This window comes from Cygnus olor, chromosome 2, assembly GCF_009769625.2.
Source record: "Cygnus olor isolate bCygOlo1 chromosome 2, bCygOlo1.pri.v2, whole genome shotgun sequence".
Lineage (NCBI taxonomy): Eukaryota > Metazoa > Chordata > Aves > Anseriformes > Anatidae > Cygnus > Cygnus olor.
This window is the reverse complement of record NC_049170.1, coordinates 143,887,731-143,913,208: the sequence shown is the minus strand read 5'-3', so window position 1 is coordinate 143,913,208 and position 25,478 is coordinate 143,887,731. Positions and strand designations below refer to the sequence as shown.

Here is a 25,478-nt window from a genome sequence, read left to right as displayed (position 1 = left end):
TGGCTCCCCCCCACGCCGACAAGCCACCCCATATTAATTGTTCAGCATGATGTCATTTGGTATGGAATCTCCTTTTGGCCAGTTTGAGTCAGCTGTCCTGGTTTTGTCCCCTCCTAGCTCCTTGTGCACCCCCAGCCTCCTTACTGGCAGGGTGGTGTAAGAAGCTGAAAAGTCCTTAACTTAGTGTAAGCACTGCTCTGCAACAATTAAAACATCAGTGTGTTATCAACATTATTCTCATTCTAAATCCAAAACGCAGCACCCTACCAGCTACTAGGAGAAAAATTAACTCTATCCTAGCCGAAAACAGGACACCAGGTCTCCTTTTTCCTTCAGGAGAGGGCCCACATATTCCCTAGTCTTTTTATCACTGATGTGCTTGTAGAAGCCCTTCTTGTTGCCCTTGACATCCCTGGCCAATTTCAATTCCATTTGGGCTTCAGCTTTCCTAACTTGATCCCTGGCTGCTCATACAACATTTACATATTTCTCCCAGGTTACTTGTCTGTGCTTCCAGCCTCTGTAGGCTTCTCTTTTGAGTTTTCATTTGGCCAGGTGCCCGTTGTTCATACATGCAGCCCTCCTGGTGTTTTTGTCTGACTTCCTCTTTGTTGGGATGCATTGCTCTTGAGCTTGGAGGCAGTGATACTTGAATATTAACCAACTTTCTTTCCTCCCCTCTTCCCTAAAAGGACCTTATCCCAAGGTACTCTACCAAGCAAAACCTTGAAGAGGCCGAAGTCTGATGTCCTGAAATCCAGGGCTGTGAGATTGTCACCGAGCCCTGTCTTTCCTTTAATCCTAGCCTATAAATTCTCAGTCACCTCCTCATCCATCCCTAGGCAGAGCTCCGTGCACTCCAGCTGCTCATTGACATAGAGGACAACAAGACCTCCTTGTCTCCCCAGCCTGTCCTTCCTACAGAGCCTGTATTCTTCCATTAGATGACTCCAGTCATGGGAGCCATCCCAACACATCTCCATGATGCCAATAAGATCATAGCCCTTCAAGCATACACACATATCTAAATCATCTTGTTTAGTCCCCATACTGCATGCGTTAGTGTATAGAAGAGGGGCACCCCGGTGTGTTGTAGACCTAGAAAGTGACTGGGAGATTTCTCCATAATGCTGCCTCACAGACATTTCCTTGCTAACCTGCAAGTGCTGGAGGTGACCTTGCTTAAGCCCCTTTTTTGATGATTTTTTGATCCTTCTCTATCACATTAACCCCCATCCCTTTGTTCAGATGCACTGTGTGTCACTCTTTCACAGAGCTGCTGGTTACTCTCTCCCTCCCCCATCCTTCCTAGTTTAAAGTCCTCCTGATAAGGTCAGCCATCCTATTGGTAAAAATATCTTTGCCCCACTTAGAGAGGTGCATCACTTCTCTCCCAAGAAGACATTAATCCTCAAGCAGGGTCCCATGATCATAGAACCCAAAACCCCATCACCAACACCAGTTCTTCAGAAATTATTGACCCCTCTTATCAGTGCCATTCTTCTCACATCCTTTCTCCTGATCAATGGGATTGAGTGAAAATACTACATGGGACCCCATGCTCTTGAACACTGCCCCAAAACTCTGTAGACTGTCCCCAGAGCTCTGGTTGAATCTCTGACCAAAACATTTAGAGTGGTGTTCTGCCCTGTTGCTGGGTTTTGCTTGTTTGTTTTGAATATATATATATGTTTACATATATATTTATTTTATATTTTTTCTCCACAGATTTCTGATAGTACTCCTGCTTTCACGCTAATTCTTCTGTTTGCTTTCCTAATTGTTAATAGATATTTCTTTCTTTATTATTCAGATCAGAAGTTAAAATATACGGATCTTTTTGAAAAGACTAGTAATGAAGCTCTTGAAGAATGCAGACAGACTTTAGCCACTTGATGTAGTGTCTGTAGAGTACTTATTTCAACCCTTTTTATTCAAACAACATGAAAGTGATTGACTGTACCATCAGCAAGTTTGACAATGAATTCAAGCTCAGTGGTGTGGCTGGCATGCTGGAGGGAAGGGATGCGATCCAGAGGGACCTGGACAGGCTTGAGAGGTGGGCCTGTGTGAACCTCATGAAGTTCAACAAGGCCAAGTGCAAAATTCTGCACCAGGGTCATGGCAATCCCAAGCACAACTACAGGCTGGGGACCCCACCTGGAGTACTGCATTCAGCTCTGGGGCCCTCAATAAAAGAAAGACGTGGACCCATTACAGCAAGTCCAGACGAGGGCCACAAGGATGATCAAAGTTCTGGAACACCTCTCCTATGAAGATAGGCTGATAGAGTTGGGGTTATTCAGCCTGGAGAAGAGAAGGCTTCTGGGGCGACCTTATTGGAGCTTTCCTACCTAAAGGGGTATTACAAGAAAACTGGGGCGGGACTCTTTGTTCGGGACTGTAGTGATAGGACAAGGAGTAATAGACTTTTTTTTTTTTTTTTTTTTTTTAAATTCTGTAGACTTCATAGTCTCTACACTGATTTTTGGGTAGGCTTACTGCATTGTTTGAAACAACATCCTGTTTTATGTAAGACACTTCATCAATCAGCCATTAAAGTATGTCTCTGAAATGAAACAAACTAGAAGTACTAACATCAGGAAATGTGGCAACAACACAGTGAGGAGATACTATGTTCTCACTCTATTGTCCTTTAAAAGAGGTGAAATTAGCACATATGGTTCTTCTAGTAACTATACACTAGGGATATTTACAGCAGCTGGACCTAATTATTTTGAATGTTATTGCAGCTGTTACCTGCCCAACTCCTCCGCAGATCTCTAATGGAAGGTTGGAAGGAACAAACTTGGACTGGGGATTTAGCATTAGCTACGTCTGTTCTCCAGGCTACGAACTCTCTTTTCCCGCTGTTTTGACTTGTGTTGGGAATGGAACATGGAGTGGTGAAGTACCTCAGTGCTTGCGTAAGTATTTTCTCTATGATCCACTATTTCTTTATATAACTGTTGAGCTTTTTTATATTTTTGATATATTTTCCAAAATTATAACATAATTTATAGATTGAGGAAGAGAGAGGAATATCTGTAAATCTTTTGTGAAAACATAGGAAGCCTTAAACATAAAAACTAAAAGATATATTACAGGCAATGCACATAAAATAAACCAAGGGAGAATCAGCATTAGGAAATTCTGTTTTGTTTTTAGATCCTGCTACATATAGCGTAGGGGAAATTTTATTATAAACTCCTTTATATGGTCATTACTCATGCTAAACTTTCGCTGATATCATAGAAATCTGTATATGTCAGTAGTGTTGACTAGATCCCAGGGTAATTCCTTGACAATTTTATATTTTCCCAGTAGACTAAATTAAGTTATATGTTCTGTGCAGTAAATTTTATTAACTTTAAGGTTGTAACATTGATGAATTTTTAAATTTCTATAAAGTTCATTATAATAGCAAATGCACCTTTTTCTTTAGGTTGGTGTCATTCCACTCATTATTTGAAAAAACCTTCCTAAGGAAGTTATTGTGATACTTTTGATAGATAGTCAATTGTTTGCACTGAAGAATGAGGTTCTGTAGTTATTTGTAAAACAGCTGTACACTGAAACTATAATATTCTTGATCTAGACGTCTATCTGGAAGAGGATAATTTCATCTAGGTGGCTCTACAGTTTCTAAAGCTTCATTTGAACTTACCAGATACCTTTCCAAATGTTGAAAAAAAAATATTCTCCATTATGTCACTATTTTTATTTGTTTATTTATTTATTTATTTGCATTTTTCATCTTTTCCTTTCAAAAATATCCTCTGTTTTGGCTAGGTCCTACTATTATGGCATCATATCATAATGATGCCCCCCTTCCCCCTCTCTCTCTGGTATTCTCATACCGTCAAAAATATTTTATTAGTGTTGCTTAAACTATAGGTACCAGAACTGGAACATGGTGAAAGGCAGTTTCTGGAAGCTACTATTTGCTGTTTAAGTTCACTAGATGGAGCTCTTCTAGAATCTGGTATATTAAGAGCTGCAAAGGCCATGAGAAATGCTTTTCATCATTTGATCTTGATTGAAATAGTGTCCTTAAATTCCCTTTTTTTTGATATCATAAACTATTTTGTCATCTTTGAGGTTGGAATATTGCAATATACTCTGAAAAGGGGACTCTGCCTTTAAACTATTTAAAAGGTATAGTTAGTACAGAGTACAGCTGTCTGAGGATTAAAGGCTGTTTCATGCTGAGATTGCATTAACTGAGTGTTGTTGATGTGCAAAGGTTACCCACTGGCTTTTAGTAGAAATCAATTGGCATCCAGTGCTTGTCAAAGAGCTTAAACTAGCTGCCATCTGGCTGAAGTGAGAAGGAGCTGTTGAAAGTCATTCCCAATGAGCAATCTTTAAGCAGCTCTTGACATCAGAAATTTAGATCCCAGCTTGGTTCCATAAAGTTGTAGACTGTCTGAAGATATGCAAGGTATAGGGGGATAATTACTTGGAACGGAATATATTCTTTTTTTTTTTTTGGCTGACTATTTGTCATCTATGACCTACTAGATTTGTCTAATTTAATTAATCATAGAGTACCTTGAGGAAAACTGTCAGGATATACCACTATACTACTTCCATGGCTTCCAAATCAAAGGTAGATACTCACTAGATATTCAGTGACTGGTTAAAGGTAATTGACAGATGAGTGATGAAGTTTACTTATTTTTAGTTTAAAAATAACAAACTTAACAAAACACCATTTTTTAATGTGAGGATTTTTCTTTTCCCTTGGGAGTGGTTTCTACTTTGTTAATGCAAAGAACTGATAAGGAAACAATTTCGAGCCTTTGTGTTAAAAATCTATACACATTTAATATATTCTCAAATTAAGACTTGCACATAATTTTAATAATTAAAACATAAATTACAACTGTGATTTGTCAATCAACCAGTGAGATTCGTTATGTGGCACTATCTCTAATTCATAGATCTTTCAGAATTGGGGATACAATTCTGCAGACAGTCCCATTCTACTTGAAGCTGTAAAATAGTATATATTTCGTATATGCTGTAGATTAAGCCATTTTTCTTCAACAGCATGAGTGTGCCTAGAGTTTCTGTACAGTCAGTGTCCTTGGAAATAGGTAGAGGGCAGGAGCATTTCATGTGAGCTGGTTGTATGGAAGCATTAAGACCTAAGTGACAAAGAGATATTAGAAATGTATTTTGAAAGTGGTCAAGAGATATAATTTAAATTATGTTTTTAGAAAAGAAAGATGGAGCAGAAAATTCCGCTACCTGTACTAGATGCCTCTTTAAAAATGTCATTATGTGTATTCAGGTTAATGTGGTGGGTTTTGTGTGTTCATTTGTTTTGGGAGTTTTTTGTTGTTGTTTTTGTTTTTGCCTTTATTATTATTATTATTATTTATTTTTGTGTGTGTGTGCATAGGGTTTATCTTAGCTGATTGCATTTCCTGAATCAAGGTTTCAAAATCCAACTTCTAACAACTATCGGAACTTTATATTGCAGAAGAAGGCCAGTAATTTGACAGCAGTGCATTCATTTAGTTATACTATGCAACAGTCATAAGGAAACATTCAGGAGAAAGGTGGAAAAGAACAAGATCAGTTTAAGAACTTGTTCTTATCAGATGGATTTATCCTGACTAAGAACAGCATATTAATGTTTAACATTTAAATTGCTGCCAAAACTTATTTACTATATATTTTATTAGCCATACTAATTTTCCAATGTTATATTTCTGTGCGTACCAAATCTTATTTTTTAGTGAAGAATGAGGAAGTAAGAATTTACAGTTCCTAAAATATATCTGACAAGTCCTTCAATTGTACAAAAATGTAGAACACTAGGTAGGTGGCAAAAAGCAGGAGAGGATGGAAGACTAACATGAAGGTTTGTTTCACTCTCTAATTGCTCTCCACAGGAGGGTTTGGAGATTGATGTGTTTGGAAGGTGTGAACTGTGAATATTTGGGACTTAATGAAACAACTCTTGTAACCTTGAGCATCAACTGCAAGCTACTGACCAAATCCCATTACATAAGAATTTTGAACGGTTAGCCTTTCTTTAGTGCAAACTGAAGCAAAACTAACAATTAGCTATTTAATTTCTCTTTGAATTCCAGTAAATATTTCTGTATTTAACCTCTGTTTAATTAAAAATAACAATAATAAAAAGTAACATGTGGAGTAACAACTTGACTGAGTTCAGATAAATGTTATTTTCACACATTTTAATAAATAAATAATAAATTTATTTTCTATCATGTCTTTTCTTACAGCAAAGTTTTGTGGTGACCCTGGAGTACCCTCTCAAGGGAAAAGAGAAGGCAAGAGTTTCATCTACCAGTCAGAAGTCTCTTTCAGCTGCAATCCTCCTTTTATTTTGGTTGGCTCCAGCACCAGGATTTGCCAAGCAGATGGCACATGGAGTGGTTCTTCGCCCCGATGTATAGGTAAGGTGACACCCATATTACTGAAATTACCTGAATGCTCATTATTCCTTTTTCTGTTAAGTCAGTTTAGGAATTTCCAGCTATTTTTGCATTATCCTCTTGCTATTCGATACTCTAAGAATCACTAACAAATCTAAGAATTAAATAAATAAATAAATAAAAGGCCAGAAAGTGGGGAGGGAGGTAATTCTCCCCCTCTGCTTTTCTCCTGTGAGACCTCACCTAGAATACTGTGTTCAGCTCTGGGGCCCTCAATATAAGAAAGACATGGACCTATTACAGCAAGTCCAGAGGAGGGCCACAAGGATGATCAAAGGGCTGGAACACCCCTCCTATGAAGATAGGCTGATAGAGTTGGCATTGTTCAGCCTGCAGAAGGCTCTGAGGAGACCTCATTGCAGCCTTCCAGTACCTGAAGGGGGACTACAGGAAGACTGGGGAGGGACTCTTTGTTGGGGACTGTAGTGATAGGACAAAGAGTAATGGTTTTAAACTAACACAGGGTAGATTTAGATTAGATAGTAGGAAGATATTCTTTACTCAGAGGGAGGTGAGGCAGTGAAATAGGTTCTCCAGAGAAGTTGTGGATGCCCCATCCCTGGCAGTGTTTAAGGCCAGGTTGGCTGGGATTTTTGAGCAACCTGGTCTGCTGCAAGGTGTTCCAGGGGGTTTGGACTAGATCATCTTAAAGGACTCTTCCAAATTAAACCATTCTATGAAACAAATCACTCTATTTTTGTTTCTCTCGTTGGCATATTGCATGTTTTTGAACAAACATAGCTTTGTTATACATGCATATATGTCATTAAAATATTGTACTTTGATTTGTTTTTCATTTATTATTTTTTTAAGAACCTACTCGCACAGCATGTGAAAATCCAGGAGTCCCAAGACATGGATCACAAAACAACACATTTGGCTATCAGGTAGAGTATGCTATTTTTTACTAACTTCCATATTAAAGTCTTTTTGTACTGCCTCAAAGTTTACAAACTCATGAATAGAGATCAAGAAATTGCTTGTGCCTTAAAAAAGTTGGTTGCTGGAATGTTGTGCTTTCCGTATTTCTGCTTGCTGGTTTAAACTGACCTTCTGTCCCTATTAGCAACGAATGCATTACATGAAAGTCTGGTGATCAAGTTCTTGGTTTTACCTTGAAGTAGTTCAGGAACTCCAAAGCAATATGTAAGTGCTCCCTACTGTTTGTGAATGCTTCTATAAATACATTAGCAAAAGAAGAAGGACTAAGGAGAATGTCCATCTTTTATTGCGTGGGGGGGGGGTGGAACGTAGTGATGAAGAATGAGGAAAAGGCTGGGGTACTTAATGCCTTTGCCCCAGTCTTTAGTAGTAAGACCAGTTATTCTCTGGGTACCCAGCCCCCTGAGCTGGAGGACAGGGACAGGTAGCAGAACAAAACCCTCATAATCCATGAGGAAATGGTTAGCAATCTGCTAAACCACTTACACATGCACAAGTCTTTGAGACCAGATGGGATCCACCTGAGGGTACTGAGGGAAGTGGCAGAAGTGCTCATCAAGCCCCTTTCCATCATTTATCAACTGTCCTAGCTATCAGGGGAGGTCCCAGTTGACTAACAGCTAGCAAATATGATACCCATCTACAAGAAGGGCTGGAAGGAGGATCCAGAAAACTACAGGCCTGTCTGTCTGAGCTCAGTGCCAGGTTATGGAACAGATCATCTTGAGTGCCATCTCGCAGCACAATACAGGGCAACCAGGAGATCAGGCTCAGTCACTAAGGGTTTATGAAAGGCATGTCCTGATTGTCTAGCCTGATCTCCTTCTACAACAAGGTGACCCACTTTGTGGGTGAAGGAAAGGCTGTGGATGTTGTTGTTGTACCTAGACTTTAGTGAAGCTGTTGATACTGTTTCTCACAGCATTCTTCTGGAGAAAATGGCTGCTCATGGCTTGGACAGGCATATGCTTCTGTGGATAAAATACTGAGAGTTGTGGTGAATGGAGTTAAATCCAGTTGGCGGCCAGTAACAAATAGTGTCCCCCAGGGCTCAGTATTGGGGCCAGTTCTCTTTAATGTCTTTATCGATGATCTTGACAAAGGGATCGAGTGCACTCAGAAAGTTTGCAGATGATGCCAAGTTGGGCATTGAGTGTTGATCTGCTTCAGGGAGAAAAGTTCTACACAAGGATCTGGATAGACTGGATTGATGGACCAAGACCATCTGTATGTGGTTCAGTAAGGTGCCAGGTCCTGCACTTGGGGCACAACAACCCCATGCAACACTACAGGCTGGGGGAAGTGCCAGGTCCTGCACTTGGGGCACAACAACCCCATGCAACACTACAGGCTGGGGGAAAGAGTAGCAGGAAGAGACCTGGTGGTATTGGTTGATAACCAGCTGAATATGAGTCAGCAGTGTGCTCAGGTGGCCCTGAAGGCCAATAGCATCCTGGTTTGTATCAGAAATTGTGTGGCCACCAGGTCTAGAAAAGTGATTGTCCCCCTGTACTCAACTCTGGTGAGATGAGACCACACCATGAATACTGTTTAGTTTTGTTTTGGGCCCCTCTCTACAAGGAAGATACTGAGGTGCTAAAGCATGTCCAAAGAAGGGCAGTGAAGATGGTGAAGGATCTAAAGAACAAGTTTTATGAGGAGCAGTTGAAGGACCAGGGGTTATTTAGCCTAGAGAAAAGAAGGCTCAGGGGAGACTTTACTGTCCTCTACAACTACGTGAAAGGAGGTTTTAGCAAGGTGGGGGTCAGTCTCTTTGCCCAGGCAACAAGTGATAAGATGAGGAAATGGCCTTAAGTTGTGCCCGGGAAAGTTTAGGTTGGATATTAGGAAAAACGTCTTTGCTGAAAGGGTTGTGAAGCATTGGAAAAGGCTGCCTGGGGAAGTGGTTGAGTCACCATCCCTGGAGGTATTCAAAAGGCATGTAGATGTGGTGCTTTGGGATATGCTTTAGTGGTAGACTTGACAGTGCTAGGTTAACAGTTAGGCTTGATGATCTTAGAGGAGTTTTCCAACCTAAATAATTCTATGATTCTATGATTCAAATACGATTTTTCACCTTAAAAGTGTGTATACTGTATGCCAAACTGCTAACATAGACACACTTTAAAAAAATAGTGCGTCGTTTTTTGTTTGTTTGTTTGTTTGAGGCATGGGTTTTTGTTGCTTTCTTTATGTTTGTGTATTTTTGTTTTTCTCTGAGAGAAATTCTGTTGTTACATATGGAAATTATATAACCAAAAATGAACGACCGAGTCACTGAGGCTGGCAGGTGCCTCTGGAAAGCTTCTAGTCCAACCCCCACCTTCTCAAAGATCAGCTAGGGCTGGTTGCTCAGGGCTATGTCCAGGTGAGTTTTGAATATTTCCAGGGACAGATACTCCACACACCCTTACAACCTTACAGTAATCTTTTTTTTATTTTTATTTTTTTTAATGTCTAAACAGAATTTCCTATATTTCACTTAGTGCCTGGGTTGCCTCTTGTCTGGTCACTGGGCACCACTGAGAAAAGTCTGCCTGTTTCCTTTCCTGCCCCCATCAGCTGCTAATATACACTGATAACATTCCTCCTGAGCCTTTTCTTTTGCTAGCTGAACAGTCCCAGCTCTCTAAGCCTCTCCTTGTCTGCTCCTGTCTTTGAATCACCTTTGTGGTCTTTCATTGGACTCAGTGCAGTATGTCCCTGTCTCTCTTGTACTGCGAAGCTGAGCATCTCCCTTAACCTGATGGCAATGTTCTACCTGATGCAGCAAAGTGGACCAACAGCCACTTGGGCTGCAAGGCTTTGTTGTAGCAAATGATATTTACATTAGCTCCTTTTGGAATAATATATGAGGCATTTACCATGCTAGAATGTGGTATATGCAGAAAAAAACTTACAGACATCATGCTATTTTGACACTGCAGTGCTAAAAGGGCACTGTTCTTGTGTTCAGTGTTTGAAAACATTCTTCAAAATGTAGTGAAAGATCTTTACTTTTATTATATTGCTTAAAGAGTAACAATACAAAAATGTAAAATTGAAAATGCTTCTAAATTTCTGAATCACACAAAATGGCAGTGTAAGTGAGAGGTTTTCATGGATGAATGCAGAATCACAGATGTAGAAATGTGACATATAGTTTGCTAGGAATACTATAGGGCAACTGTGAACAAAGTAAGGAAGAGTCAAAATTATCCTGGTACATCTGCGTTTGGTATCAGGGATGAAAGCTCCAGTCATGTGAACAGGCATACATAGAAAAGCAAGCTAGAAGCTCCCAGGTTGTGTGTTGTACCTGTCCAGTAGTAGGAGTTAAGTAAAAACTGCAGATTGCCAGAAATGCAAGAAAGGCCTAATTGAAATTGGAGTAGATTTACAACATGAAATTATTATTTTTTTAAGCATGGATTGAATCTAAAGGCTCTTCAGAGTCTTTACCACAGATTTCTTTGGTTTGTCATTTTGGTGGCCTTTACGCAGTACTCTTCTTGCTTAGTGTTTTTTTTTCTTTTTTCTTTTTTTTTTTAGCAATATTTGGAGTTTTCAGATTTTGCTAGATCACAGTCATTGATAAGTGGTAATATAATTGTCTCAATTTTCTCCAGGGAATGAAGTAGAGTTTTGTTTTGTGCTAAGATCGAATGTGCAGGGGCAGTCCTTGGGCTAACTTCCTTTGGGAGTAATACTGTGTTATGCTAGAGAGCAACTCTTTATTCAGCTGTGTAAGAAATGAATTATTGTAATGACCATTTTCTACAATTTTATTGTCACACTTTCTGTGGCATATTAATGAGCTTTCTATCACTGAAGAAGCTAATATGGCCTTTCTCATTTGAGATGTAGTTGTGGTTGTATATGAAAGCATCACTCACAGCTCACATCAAACTGTTAAAATACCAGGCAAAATGTCAACTGATAAATAATTTCTAAAAGAAGTGTAGCTGCTGGCAGGATTTACAACCTGGATCCCACAGTTGTAAGGTTAGTGCCTTGCAGACAAGTGGGGCAAATCAGCAAGTTTAATTTGATGACGATTATTTTGCAAATTGTTTTGAGATATAGTCTCCTTCCTTGGTCAGAAATGTATCCTTAAGCTCCTGTATAATGAATTTGGTTTTGTATAGGAACTAAATGTCTGCACATGATTTCTGGTTACTATAAATATGACATCTTAGTTAATACAGAGCAGAGGAGGAGCATTATTCTTACACAAGAAGCAAAGTTTACCTCTTTATTGGGTAGAAACGACAATGAAAATGATCAGTTTTAGACAAGTTATTGTCTGTAGTCCCTGAAAAGAAATATTACAATATATTCAATAATATTGTGACTCATTTAAGCCACAAACAGAGCATAATATGAATTAAATTATACCTAACTTCCTTTATGAATGGGATAATAATATAATGACTACTTCTTCCATCCACAGCAGAAAGTTAAATAACTAAAATTCTGAAGTTGAGATGGCTTTGTTTTTCTTTTCTGATAGATTTCTTAAGTTCTCTGCAATTTTAAACAATAGATCAAAAGAGATTATGCAGAATTAAGCAAAATGGTTTGCTGTTGGCAAATGCACTGTGGTGGTTTTACTCGGGTGGGCAGCCGAGCTCCACCTCAGCTGCTCTCTCACTCCCCCTCCTCAAATGGAAAGGAGGAGAAAATACGATGTAAAGGTCTCAAGGGATGAGATAAGGACAGGGAGATCACTCAACAATTATCGTGATGGGCAAAACAGATTCAGAGTAGGGAGACAGTAAGATTTATTGCCCGTTACTAACAAGCTAGAGAAGTGAGAAACAAAAGAAATTAACCAAAAACACCTTCCCCCTCATCCCCCCTCTTCCACCCCCTCCCCCCGAGCGGCACAGGAAATGGGGGAATGGGGGTTGTGGTCAGTCTATAGCACTTCGTCTCCACCGCTCCTTCTAGGTCACTCTCTTCCCCTGCTCCAAGGTGGGGTCCCCTCCCACAGGATGCCGTCCTTCCAGAACTGATCCTGCGTGGGCTTCCCACAGGCAGCAGCTCTTCAAGAACTGCTCCAAATAGGGGTCCATACCACACGGTCCATCCGGTGGCCTGTCGACTCAGGTGCAAATAGCCCCAGCATGGGTCCTCCACAGGCAGCAGCTCCTGCCAGGTCACCTGCTCCTGCATGGGCTCCTCTCCATGGGCTACAGGTGCAGTCCGGAATCTGTTCTGGTGGGGGTCCTCGACAAGCAGCAGCCTCCTTCAGTGCAGGTCTACCTGCTCCACTGTGGTCTCCTTCACAGGCTGCAGCGTGGAACCCTGCTCCACCGTGGTATTCCATGGGCTGCAGAGAGACAGCCTGCTTCACCATGGTCCTCACCACAGGCCGCAGGGTAACTGCTCTGGCACCTGGAGCACCTCCTGCCCTCCTCCTTCACTGACCTTGGTATCTGCAAGGCTGTTTCTCACTCCTCTGTCTCTCAGCTGCAGTTCCCCACCAGTGTTGTTGTTGCTGTTGTTTGTTTGGTTGGTTTGTTTTGTTTGTTTGTTTATTTGTTTTTCCCTCTCTTAAATATGCTCTTACAGAGACACAAACAACATCACGTACTGGCTCAGCTCTGGCCAGCGGTGGGGCCCTTATTTAACATGGGGCAGCTTCTGGATTGTTCTCGCAGAAGCCACCCATTGTGCACCCCCTGCTACCAAAACCTTGCCACGTAAACCCACTACATGCATATCAAAGAGTTGTTACTGTTGAAAAAATACAGTATGGTTTTCTGACTCTTAACCCCAAGTAGTTTTTTTTCTCATTTTGGGGTTCTGTACTTTTGTTATCTATGTTTGTAAGAGAAAGGGGGTTGGAGCTCTCAAATCTGGAACTCTCAAATGCTTCACATTTAAACTAATAGTAGCAAGGTCACTGAATTGACTTAACAATTAAGTTTTAAATTTATGTCTCTCTCATTTAAAAAAAAAAAAAGGGGGGGGGGCTCTAAGCTTACAGTAGAATTCAAGTCTTCATACGTGGAGTCCTGTGTTGTTTTTTTGTTTGTTTGTTTGTTTTTGTGCTTTTTAACAACTGACAGAACTGCCTTGTTTACATGACTATATCACTGACTGTCACTTGCTTTTCACAGTACTAATACCAAGTATTGAATTTCCACAGCAGTGGTTTTTATTTTTGTTGCTCCTCCTGTCTTGAATATTTGTTTTCCTATGATATTGCTTGAATTGAAAATTCAGACATATATGATGTAATTCAAGACTTGACAGAAAGGAGTCTCAAAACTTCAGTGATGATGGAACTGTCAGATTACATTCCAAAAGAAGTTCTGTAACAGCTCACAATAGCTGTGAGCATAAGCATAGTTGGCATCATCACTGCATCATTTTAATTTAAGCTTTATCAGACACCATACAATTTCTAAAAAGGATGACACTTGTGTTGTGATTTTTATTATGCAAATGTGTATACAACTACAAACAATAATTACACAGAGCTCTTTTTGTGTGTGTGTGTGTGCATTATCCTAGGTAAAAAGAATGAGTGATTAACTACAACTTAGAATCATGTATATTACATTACCAAACTATGGTAAAAAAAAAAAAATCTGCTATGATCTCTTATGCCCAAATGTTAGTTACATAAGCTATCCAGTGTTCTGCAAACTGTATCTCTGTCTATAAAGGTTTCGAACTAGGATGTACTACACATCTTGCTATGGGCCAGAAGGGAACATACCTCTTAAAAAATAAAGTCACGAATTTGTGGTATAACTGAACTCTTAGCAGTCAAATCCAAAAATCATTAGTCCTTATCTAACTACTGCAGAAAAAGAAAGGGGGTGGGGATGGTGAGGGGATTAAACAGTAAATGCTTCTTTACAAAATGTCTCTAGTTATAATTCACTTACACTATAGTAGACACATATACTGGCTTCTAGGCATTTTCCTGGTTCTTTACACTTCTCTGGATCATCAGGTCTTTGGCTTCAGCCCTGTGTCGGTTGTTGCTGTTAGTTTCAGTTTCATCAGGAAATGCTTGTGTGAGAGGAATCTAATTTTGACTTTTATTTTCTTTTTTCTTTTTTGCTCTTTTTTGTATTCTTGATTCACTTGGGGTTACTTGTAATGTTTCTAACATGCTTTTACACACACTCACACATATTGAAATCTACTCTACATGCTCCGTTTTATCTATCATAGATAATTCTTTGTTACTCCTGAAACCTGATTTTGTCCAGGACTGAATTTCTTTGAATGATCATGGATGAGTTGTTCATATCACAGAATCATTTAGGTTGGAAGAGACCTCCAAAATCAGCCAGTCCAGCCTATGACCTAACACTAACAAGTCCTCCACTAAACCATATCACTAAGCTCTACATCTAAACGTCTTTTAAAGACCTCCAGGGATAGTGACTCAACCACTTCCGTGGGCGGCCTAATCCAATGCCTAACAACCCTTTCAGTAAAGAAGTTCTTCCTAATATCCAACCTAAACCTCCCCTGGCGCAACTTTAGCCCATTCCCCCTCGTCCTGTCACCAGGCATGTGGGAGAATAGACCAATCCCCACCTCGCTACAGCCTCCTTTAAGGTACCTGTAGAGAGCGATAAGGTTGCCCCTGAGCCTCTTCTTCTCCAGGCTAAACAACCCCAGCTCCCTCAGCTGGTCCTTGTAAGACTTGTTCTCCAGACCCCTCACCAGCTTTGTTGCCCTTCTCTGAACACACTTGAGCACCTCGATGTCCTTCTTGTAGCGAGGGGCCCAAAACTGAGCACAGTACTCGAGGTGCGGCCTCACCAGAGCAAAGTACAGGGTGACAATCACTTCCCTAGACCTGCTGGCCACACTGTTTCTGATACAAGCCAGGATGCTGTTGGCCTTCCTGGCCACCTGAGCACACTGCTGGCTCATATTCAGCCAACTATCAACCAACACTCCCAGGTCCTTCTCTGCCAGGCAGCTTTCCAACCATTAATCTCCCAGCCTGTAGCACTGCTTGGGGTTGTTGTGCCCCAAGTGCAGGACCCGGCACTTGGCCTTGTTGAACCTCATACAGTTGGCCTCAGCCCATCGCTCCAGCCTATCCAGATCCTCCTGCAGAGCCTTCCTACCCTCGAGCAGATCAGCACATGCACCTAACTTGGTGTCGTCTGCAAACTTACTGAGGGTGCACTTGATCCCCTCATCCAGATCATTGATAAAGATATTGAAGAGAACTGGCCCTAATACTGAGCTCTGGGGAACACCACTAGTGACCGGTCTCCAACTGGATTTAACTCCACTCACGACAACTCTTTGGGCCTGGCTACCCAGCCAATTTTTAACCCAATGAAGTGTATGCCAGTCCAAGCCAAGAGCAGACAGTTTCTTCAGGAGAATGTTGTGGGAAACGGTGTCAAAAGCCTTACTGAAGACAAGGTAGACCACATCCACAGCCTTTCCCTCATCCACTAAGCACGCCACTTTGTCATAGGAGATCAGGTTCGTCAAGCAGGACCTACCTTTCAAAAGCCCATGCCGACTGGGCCTGATCTCCTGGTTGCCCTGCAAGTGCCGTGTGATGCCATGAGGTCCCCAGTGCCAAGCCTGTGTCCCATTACTTATCGCATCCACACCTGCAGTCTTCTTCACAGCAACCTGTGTTCCCGTTTCTCATGGCTATCATATCAGTGCCAGGCTTATATTTCTCTATACTGCCACACATTAGTGGTAAATATCTCATTTTGCACGATATCTACCTGTTACTACTATGGATATAAAGCTGTGGTTGTACCATACAAAGAGAAAGAAAGGGATACAAATTAGTCACAGACAGTGATTAGAGGAAAAAAATGTTTCAGTTCATCCAAGTTAAAAAAATAACCAAAAAATGTTCCAAGGATATCAAGACAAGTTCTGAGAAAGGAAGGCTGTGAAGCTTCCCAGAAGTCTTGCAAACTCAATAGCCTGGTGCTAGTAATACAGCAATACCGTAGTACTGGGATACCAATGATTTAACAAGTTATGTTTCCATTCATTTAAGTATGATGCTAAAAGCTACTGAAGAGAAAGGACAGACATTGCCATAGTACTTTGACAAGGATTGCAGGGGATGGAGAAGCTTGTTAGAGTATCTTCATGTTCTTTGATAAATTAAAGACCAAGAAAATCTGATTCTGGGGTAACACGTGACAGCTAGAAATACCTTGTATTCTTATACAGAATATAAGAAAGAAAAAAGAAAATAATTATATATTATTATATGTTACTATAATATTTTGGTTAAAATATGTATCTAAAGTACTATCCTATTTTTAATAACTGGTGGTTGCGGATTGTGTTTATGCATTTTCTTTCCTAATTACTATATCTTCTCTGTTAGGATATAGCAAACACATGGTCTTTGGTTCTCAGCAAAGGAGAAGTTAGTGATATTGAATAGTTGAATATCAAAACTATAACCGATACAATGGAAGAAGCAGCTATGGAACAGAGACAATCCAACAGCATGCAAAAAAATATTTTTCATTTTTGCTCTCTCCCATCACCCCTTCCCCAGAATTGAGTACAAACACTTTTACACATAGAATCGTTCCTCCCTAAAAACAGAGATTACAGATATAGATACTTAGGCTGTTTCTTCAGCTCTTCCCACCAATACTTTTATACAATGTTTATAATGAATTGAACAATACAGAACATCTCAACACAGAATTTTTAAGTCCGTGGAACACAGTATTGTAGCGCCACCTGGTGCCTCTGCCATGACAGTATTGCAAAGCGGACTTCCCAAAAGGTAGTTCTACGCTAGAAAACAATTACTTGTAATTCTCTTCCTCTTCTTCTTCCTCTTCCTCTTCTTCTTCTTCTTTTTTTTTTTTTTTCCTTTTCCTTTTCTTTTTCTCTTCTATCAGGGAGACTCATTCATTAATTTATTCATTAACCTGCTATTAAATATCATGATAGCAATTCTAATGTCTTCATCATAAGGTCAACTGTTGTATCTTTGGTGCTACTTTGTGGACCTACATAAAATGGTCATATAGTAGACTATAAACTGACATCTAGTTTAATGGGTGGTTTGTCGCTTTGTTTTGTTGACTTGTTTATTTAAAACAGAAAGAGGAAATGAGGTAAAGGGCTTCATTAGTAGTTACTCTTTTGGATAGAAAAGGTGCTATTAGTTTTTAGTTATTATTATTATCATTTTTAGAAAATGAAGAATGCTAGCGACTCAGTCTTTCCTAGGCTCTGGTTGGCAGCTAGAGCCATAGAATCACAGAATCATAGAATATCTTGAGTTGGATGGGACCCACAAGGATCAATGAGTCCAACCCCTGTATACTGCAAATTAAAACATATATCTGAGAGCATTGTCTAAATGCTTCTTGAACTCTGGCAGTCTTGGGGCCATGACCCCTTCCCTGGGTAACCTGTTCCAGTGCCTGACTACCCTCTTGATGAAAAAAACATTTCCTAATACCCAATCTGAACCTCCCCTGATACAGCTTAATGATGTTACCTCATTTCCTATCACTGGTCACCAGAGAGAAAAATCAGCACCTCCTCCTCCACAGCTCCTCATGAGGAAGCTGTAGATCAGGCTGAGGTCACCCCTCAGTCTCCTCTTCTCTAAGTTGAACAAACCAAGCGATCTGAGCCACTCCATATGTCTTGCCCTCTAGACCTTTCACTACATTTGTTGCCCTCCTTTGGATGCTCTCTAATAGATTTTTGATCTTCCTTACATTGTAGCATCCAAAACTGCACATAGTAGTTGAGGTGAGGCCACACCAGCACAGAGTAGAGCAGGACAATCATAGAATAATAGAATCATAGACTGGTTTGGGTTAGAAGAGACCTTAAAGATCATATAGTTCCAACCACCCACCTATGGGCAGGGACACCTTGCAGCAGACCAGGTTGCTCAAAAATCCCAGCCAACCTGGCCTTAAACACTGCCAGGGATGGGGCATCCACAACTTCTCTGGAGAACCTATTTCACTGCCTCACCTCCCTCTGAGTAAAGAATATCTTCCTACTATCTAATCTAAATCTACCCTGTGTTAGTTTAAAACCATTACTCTTTGTCCTATCACTACAGTCCCTAACAAAGAGTCCCTCCTCAGTTTTCCTGTAGTCCCCCTTCAGGTACTGGAAGGCTGCAATGAGGTCTCCTCAGAGCCTTCTGCAGGCTGAACAATGCCAACTCTATCAGCCTATCTTCATAGGAGGGGTGTTCCAGCCCTCTGATCATCCTTGTGGCTCTTCTGTGAGACTCACTATTAGACTCACTCGAAAAGGTCCATGTCCTTTTTAGATTGTGTGCCCCAGAGCTGAATGCAATACTCCATGTGGGGGTCTTGTGAGAGCAGAGTAGAGGGGGAGAATCACCTCCCTCGACCTGCTGGCCTCAACTTCTTTTGATGCAGCCCTGGGTATGGTTTGCTTCCTGGGCTGCAAGTGCACATTGCCAGCTCGTGTTGAGCTTCTCATTAACCATGTTCAGCTTTTCATCAACCAGCATCATCTCATCAATTGCTTCCCTTGACTGTCTAGCAATGCTGTGTCTGATGCACCCCAGGATGATTACATCATCTGGCTTTCTTTGGTTAACAACATGGATAACCTTGTCATAAAAGGAAAATAAGATCGTTAAACAACGTTGACAGTTGAACAGCCATTTCCTTATCTCACTGATGTATTTCTAGTACTGGGCTAACAAACTGGTCAAGTGAAGCTATATATTAGACAGAGCTGCAGTGAAGATGAGTTGTATACTCATCTTTTTTTTGTGGAAAAATTTGTGTGCATTTCTTGGTTCTCTTCAGGTGGAATGGTTTATCTTCAGTGTATCTGTCCAGCCAAGGAGTCAGTTCATAAAGAACTAATCCAAAGTCATGAATATGACAGCTAAAGAAGAGAGAGAAGTCACAGAAAATTGGAAGAATACAACTTCTCCATTTTTCACTATTGCACTGTGTCCTGTAGGTCTAAAGACTTTATGGACATAATTTTCCAGCCCTTTCAACTCAAAAAGTATCAACTTTTTGATGCAATTCTAGATGAGTAGAATTGTAATATGCTGAATTTTACTGAGTATACTCAATACAGTTTTTAATCTATTGAGTTCTTATTTCTCTGAAGAGATTTTATACAATGAAAAAAATATATTTTACATAATACCCTACTTAAAAAGTGCTAAATGATTGACTCCAAAAGTAGCTGAAAGTTTCAGGATTGATGTTATCTGATTGGTTTAATATTGCCCATATTTAAATGATGTTGAGCTAATCTATGAAAGATAATCCTAAGAACTGTTGAACACTAAAAAGATTATTATTTTTATTTTTTTAAGAGCATATAGCACATAAAACGTTAATCGGAATAAATTATGTAGTTTGACTAAGGAGTTAAACCCATAGAGCAACTATTCCTGGAGTTGCTATTGACTACCAGAGCTTGAATCTCTAACTTACACTTTAGAATTATGTATCTGGAAATGAGAAATCAGATATCTTTTTCTCATTGGCTTCCATGATGTATAGCTTCTCCATTTCACAAAACATTCAAGTTTTGTTGTTGTTGTTGTTGTTGTTGTTTTTCTCAAATACTTTTTTATTCAGGAAGATCACAAAGTCATTTTGGAAAGAATAAAGTGGAAAGAAAATTAAATTAGTATTCATATTAAGCAACTACATTTAACAGTTGCACTAGAATTGCTGTTATTTTGGTGGGAGGGGGAGGCAACTGTGGGGAGGAGGAGTAGGAGAGTCCTGATTTAAAAAAACAGTGTCAAAGTATTGTCTTCCTTGATAAGTAAAGATTAAATAGGGTAGGTGTTCATTGTATAGTTGCAAATGCAGATTGCTTTGTTAGATGACTAAACTGAACAAATCTTTTATAAGACTAGTACTTCTTGTAAAGTAATATGTTGATGGTGGTTGTTTTAACTAAGGTCTTTATCACAAATAAGTAAATAAATAAGTTAAAGAGTACTTCTGTTTCTGTTTGGTGCAACTTAAACTGTTAGTGTTTTCTCACTATGTGCTTAATCATGAAAGTGATTTAGTATATTTTCTTCAAAATCTTTTAAAAGTAATTACATAGTCCAGTGAGCACTGTAAATAAATAAATAGAGATGAATTTTAAATCATACACTGTGTTGATTAGCTGCTATCTGTATTTCATGCGTTTTTATTAAATTTCATTCTGATGAGAAGCTTGAGCTGGAAAGAGATGGTACTATAAAGTTTCAAATGACTAGGAGTAGTAGTGAAATGCTGTTTCCCAGGATTGTTGTGAAAGCATCTATATTTTACCTTTGGGCATCAAATTGAATCAAACATTTTACATTTAAACAAAATTTTAAATAAATAAATAAATAACCACATACAATTCAAACTTTTCAACTTCTTGTTTGAATATAAGTGGATAAATATAGTAATACAGGTGACTACAGAATAGTACATATGATCTCCACACCTTAATATTTGAGTCCTCCACTCACAGCATGTAACAGACTACTCCCCAAATGATATCCTTAAAATCTAATTTCCCTGCATTTGATCAAAATTGGAAATTGTTTGCATTTTGATTTATATCGTAATGACTGGACATGTTGAACAAGTTATTCCAGGTTATGTTTATGCCCAAACCATTACTGACTAAAAAATTATATTTTATATTTTATAAAACACAAACCTATAATAAGAATAATAATAGTAATATCAGATGTATTACTATTATAAACCATATTGTATTTACATTCTGGTTTCTATTATGTGTGTGTAAAGAAAGATTCTTTTTTTTATCTCTGGTGATGAAAAAGGAAAATTAAAATATTGTAGGAACCTTATAGTTTCTGAAGCATGAGATAGCATTGTTGACAAGCCCTTGTATGTTCTAATGAAAGATTTCTCTTGTGAACTTAACTTGTGAATTCATATGGCATTCCACAAAGGTGGCTCTAGTTCAGCAAAGGTCCAGTAGAATCTATTGCCCGTTACAGCTCTGTGACTGTCCTGGTTTGCTGCCAGATTTCCTAGCTCAGTCATTTTTTTATTTTTTTTTTTACCTGGCAGAGGAAGTCCAGATCTGGAAAGTCATCTCATGCCAGAGAGATCACAGGACACAAGGATTTGATTCTTATCCACAGAGGATTTTGGTTTGTGGAGAGAGTAATTTTAACAAGAATGAAGCAATTCTTTTATCTCATATCAGTATCCTATGTGGATTGAATTTACTTTTTACAGAAAGGGTACCACAATTTATTGAGCCTGTATTATGTGAGGGAGTTTGCTGTCAGATATGGAAAAAAAAAAATTATTTCCTCATAGCAATATAACTGTGCTTTCTGCTTTTCAACAGGTGGGAAATGTTGTTCAATTTCAGTGCAAGAAAGGACATCTTCTCCATGGATCAACAACACGAACTTGCCTTCCTGATCTTACATGGAGTGGAATTCAGCCAGAATGTATACGTAAGTATTTGATAGGTGGACTACATTTTTATGCTAATCCTAAAATTATTTGTTAATTTCTTTCTCTCTTGGCTACTTAGTTACAGTAACATTTCTATAAAGTTACCATATTTTTAAATATAGCTATTTTAAACTAAATTTATTATAAAGTTGCATTATTAGTTTACAGCAGCTAGAAATGAAAAAAGAAATTTTGTAAAAAAAAATTTCTATAATAGCCTGTAGATTTGTAAAAAAGAAAAATAATGAGAATATCACTGTATTGAGTCATATTAAATCTGATCCCTTTTGAAGCACAGACAGCCCATTGACCAGAGAAATAGTGAAAATAATAAGTTTCTATCTAAGAGAGTGCAACCCTTCCAATGAAGAGTGTGCAGAGTCAGGAAGAGGTGGCGAGAACAGGCCATGCAGGAAAGCCATGGACAATCCTACCTTGTACTGGACTAGAAATTTACAATCAGGTCTAGCAAAGAGTTTGCACTGTTTCCCAACTAGGTACTCAGGGTATTTTAAGAAGGAAAAAAAAAAAATAATTGGAATTTGTTAAATCTGAAATGGAGAGAATCTTCTTACTTGCATAGGGCAGGCAACATTTCATTTCTTACATCTTTTACACTTCATAGGTAATCTTTCTTGTTCTTCAACAAGTCAGCTGTATTTTTTCTGGAAACAGTCTTACCTTATAAGGTCTGACCTTACAGAAAAACTTCAAAAAGCAGTGTATGGTGAGCATATCCACAGAAGAAAACAGTATTGTGTTTCATTTAGTTCTAATGTTTCCCCTAAACAAACACCAAATCAGTAGCTCAGTGTGTTGAAAGCAAAGGTCTGCTCATACTCTGGAACTATGCTGTTTTTGAGATAACACAAGGCTCTCAGACTCCGGTGGTTGTTAAAGATGTAAAACACTTTTCATGAGATTAGGGTTGGTAATTAATTTTTGTGTATGATAGTTAAAACTTGCCTCACTTACCATTCCACTTTGACCTTTCATAGTATTTTCTGAAGTGACCCATTTATTTACTATTATTCTATGTCACAAGTCACATAAGTCACAAATCAGGATTGCTTTTTACTATGATAAAATGTGTGTTGTTTGTGTTCATGTATGCAGATGAGCAATTTTAGATGTGCAAGGGTGCATTTAAACTGGTTCTTTGTCTCTTGAAGGTGGAAAAAACACTTTCAAGAATGTATTTATAGTCTCAGGACAATAAATCATAGACTATACAATAACTTCTAACACTATTTTTTTAAAACATATTAATATGTTATTTTTATTGAAGCTTTTTTCTTCATTAGTTACCTTTCAGAATGGATATAGATTTTTTTTTTCCAGAAATATTTTGACCATTTTGACTAAAGGATATTTTATCTTTTCTTTGTAGCTCACAGCTGTAAACAACCAGAAACACCATCTCATGCAAATGTTGCAGGAATGGATCTTCCCTCACTTGGCTATACATTGATTTACACTTGTCAGCCAGGCTTCTTTCTGGCGGGAGGATCAGAGCATAGAGCCTGTAGGTCTGATGGTACATGGACTGGCAAAGTTCCAGTTTGTGAAGGTAAGCTCTTCTGTTTCCCTCTGCATCTCTCATCTCTCACATTTCAACAGTTTTCTTTACTTGCAGTCTAATAAGATGAGGCAGAATGGTAAGGAGAACTAGGAGGGTGAACATGTAAGAAGATAACTCTAATCCTTTGTCAGTTGTGTTTAATGGGACAAATGCTTTCATGTACTTGTGTTTCATTTGCATGCACAGAGGTGTCAATTCCAGATATAATTCTGGGGACCAGGTTGACACCTGCTTTTAAAGTTCTGACTGAGTCAGGTGTGGTCTACATTCTGATAAGCTCAGTGGAGTAAGGACCTCAATGTTTTTGCACATACCTATTAAGCCTAGACAAGGATAAGTTTATTTAAAGAGACTATGTCAGCTGCAAGACAGCTATGACAATTGCAATATTAGAGAAGGACGCATACTAAGTCCAAGCAGGTGTCTAAATTACTGCATGGGATTAATCCATAGGGTTTATAATTATTTTATATTCATATGTGAGCAACAATATACTAGTCACAAACAAAACTAATTTATTTACTTTGTCTTTGCTTTTCCAACATTCACTTTTTTTAGGTTTTAGATTTATTTATTTTTTCTGTGTACTTTGTCTTGTGGTGGCATGGCATGAAAAACCTCATGGCAAAATCATGATGAGAATGGTATTTTTCATGTGAGATAAGAAACATCCTCAAGTATAGCAACTGTCTGGAATTCCATTTCCTAAATAATTAAACTATCTTTCAAATTACTGATACGTAATGTTCCAGATGTAGTTATCACCAGAGCTTTTATGGAGCCATTCAGAGGCTATATAACCAAATGCTGCCACTTGGAAGGGCAATTTACTTCACAGGAAGTAAATATTTGTATTACTAAAAAAAACACAAACAGGTGTCCTGGCATTAAATGCCAGGCAAGTGCTGGGGGAAAACATATATATATATATATATATATATATATATATATTATAAATATGTATATATATTACATATATATATATACATATTACATATAATATATATATATATATTATAATATATACATATTATAAATATAAATACTAAATATACATATGTAAATCGTAAAGCTTGCATTAGATCAAATATTAGAATCTCACATATTAGATGCCTAGTCCAAGACTGTGAATTCTGAAATGTGGATTCTGAAGTGAATGCCTACAGTGTTGGGTATTAACAAATGACTTGGTAGCATCTGGGTAACTTCGAAAATTTGGCAAAAATGTGGCAACAAAAGAAATCAATGTATATGTGCTCCTGTGATACTAAGGCTCAATATTGACTGAAATATCATTTGTGTTTGGAGTTTGAAACATCATCTTCAATCCTGTGTAACAAGTAAATTCTATTATGGAAATTATTTTTCCTAGTTTTTGAGTAACCAATTTGCTCATGCTTTGTCTTTTTGTCATTCATTCTTTCTAACAGCTGGTTCCAAAATATTGGTGAAGGATCCCAGACCAGCTTTGGGAACACCAAGTCCCAAATTAAGTGGTAAATACTTTCACATGTTTATAGTTTTAAACAATATTTCTGTAGAAAAGACAAACAGAATCAATTTGTGAGACTGCACTGAGTGGCTCAGAATGAATAAAGTTTTTTAAGAGAGAATAAAGTATTTTTAAGAGAGAAATTTCCTTAACTAAAATTAGCCTTTGAATTTATCCCTATTATATGCCTACTGATATGAATAAAGATTTAAAAAGTATTTTTTTAGGATAGGTTTTTGTAATTTCTTTTTTATTATGTTTTACTTACCTTCATAACTGTGTTAATGATATATTGCTTGGTATGCATATTACTAGTTTTTTCATTTGGAAAATTTTTGTACAATCCCAAGTAATTGCAAATAAAGTACATAAAGATCCATTTTCCTGAAACTGGGAAAATAAATTGCAGGCATAACAGGTAGCAGTATCAGATTGTTTTCACCATGCAAAGTTTCCTTGCTTGTAGCTTACAGGCCCAGTATGCAGGTGTTATGTTTTTATGGGTTTACTTTTCAAAAAAATGCCCGTAAATATACACAGATAAA

General features: G+C 38.6%; 1 protein-coding gene across 6 annotated transcripts in view; it reads left to right on the top strand.

Annotated features, from left to right (window-relative positions):
* The window catches only part of CSMD3 (CUB and Sushi multiple domains 3), a 710,416-nt gene that overhangs the window by 674,889 nt on the left and 10,049 nt on the right, over nucleotides 1-25,478 (top strand). For all 6 annotated transcript variants that reach the window (XM_040546910.1, XM_040546915.1, XM_040546914.1 and 3 more), the window contains 6 exons: nucleotides 2,754-2,927; nucleotides 6,264-6,437; nucleotides 7,290-7,363; nucleotides 21,747-21,858; nucleotides 23,250-23,429; nucleotides 24,872-24,937. In XM_040546910.1, the coding sequence (XP_040402844.1) occupies nucleotides 2,754-2,927; nucleotides 6,264-6,437; nucleotides 7,290-7,363; nucleotides 21,747-21,858; nucleotides 23,250-23,429; nucleotides 24,872-24,937 (780 nt within the window). The remainder of the gene's footprint in view (nucleotides 1-2,753; nucleotides 2,928-6,263; nucleotides 6,438-7,289; nucleotides 7,364-21,746; nucleotides 21,859-23,249; nucleotides 23,430-24,871; nucleotides 24,938-25,478) is intronic.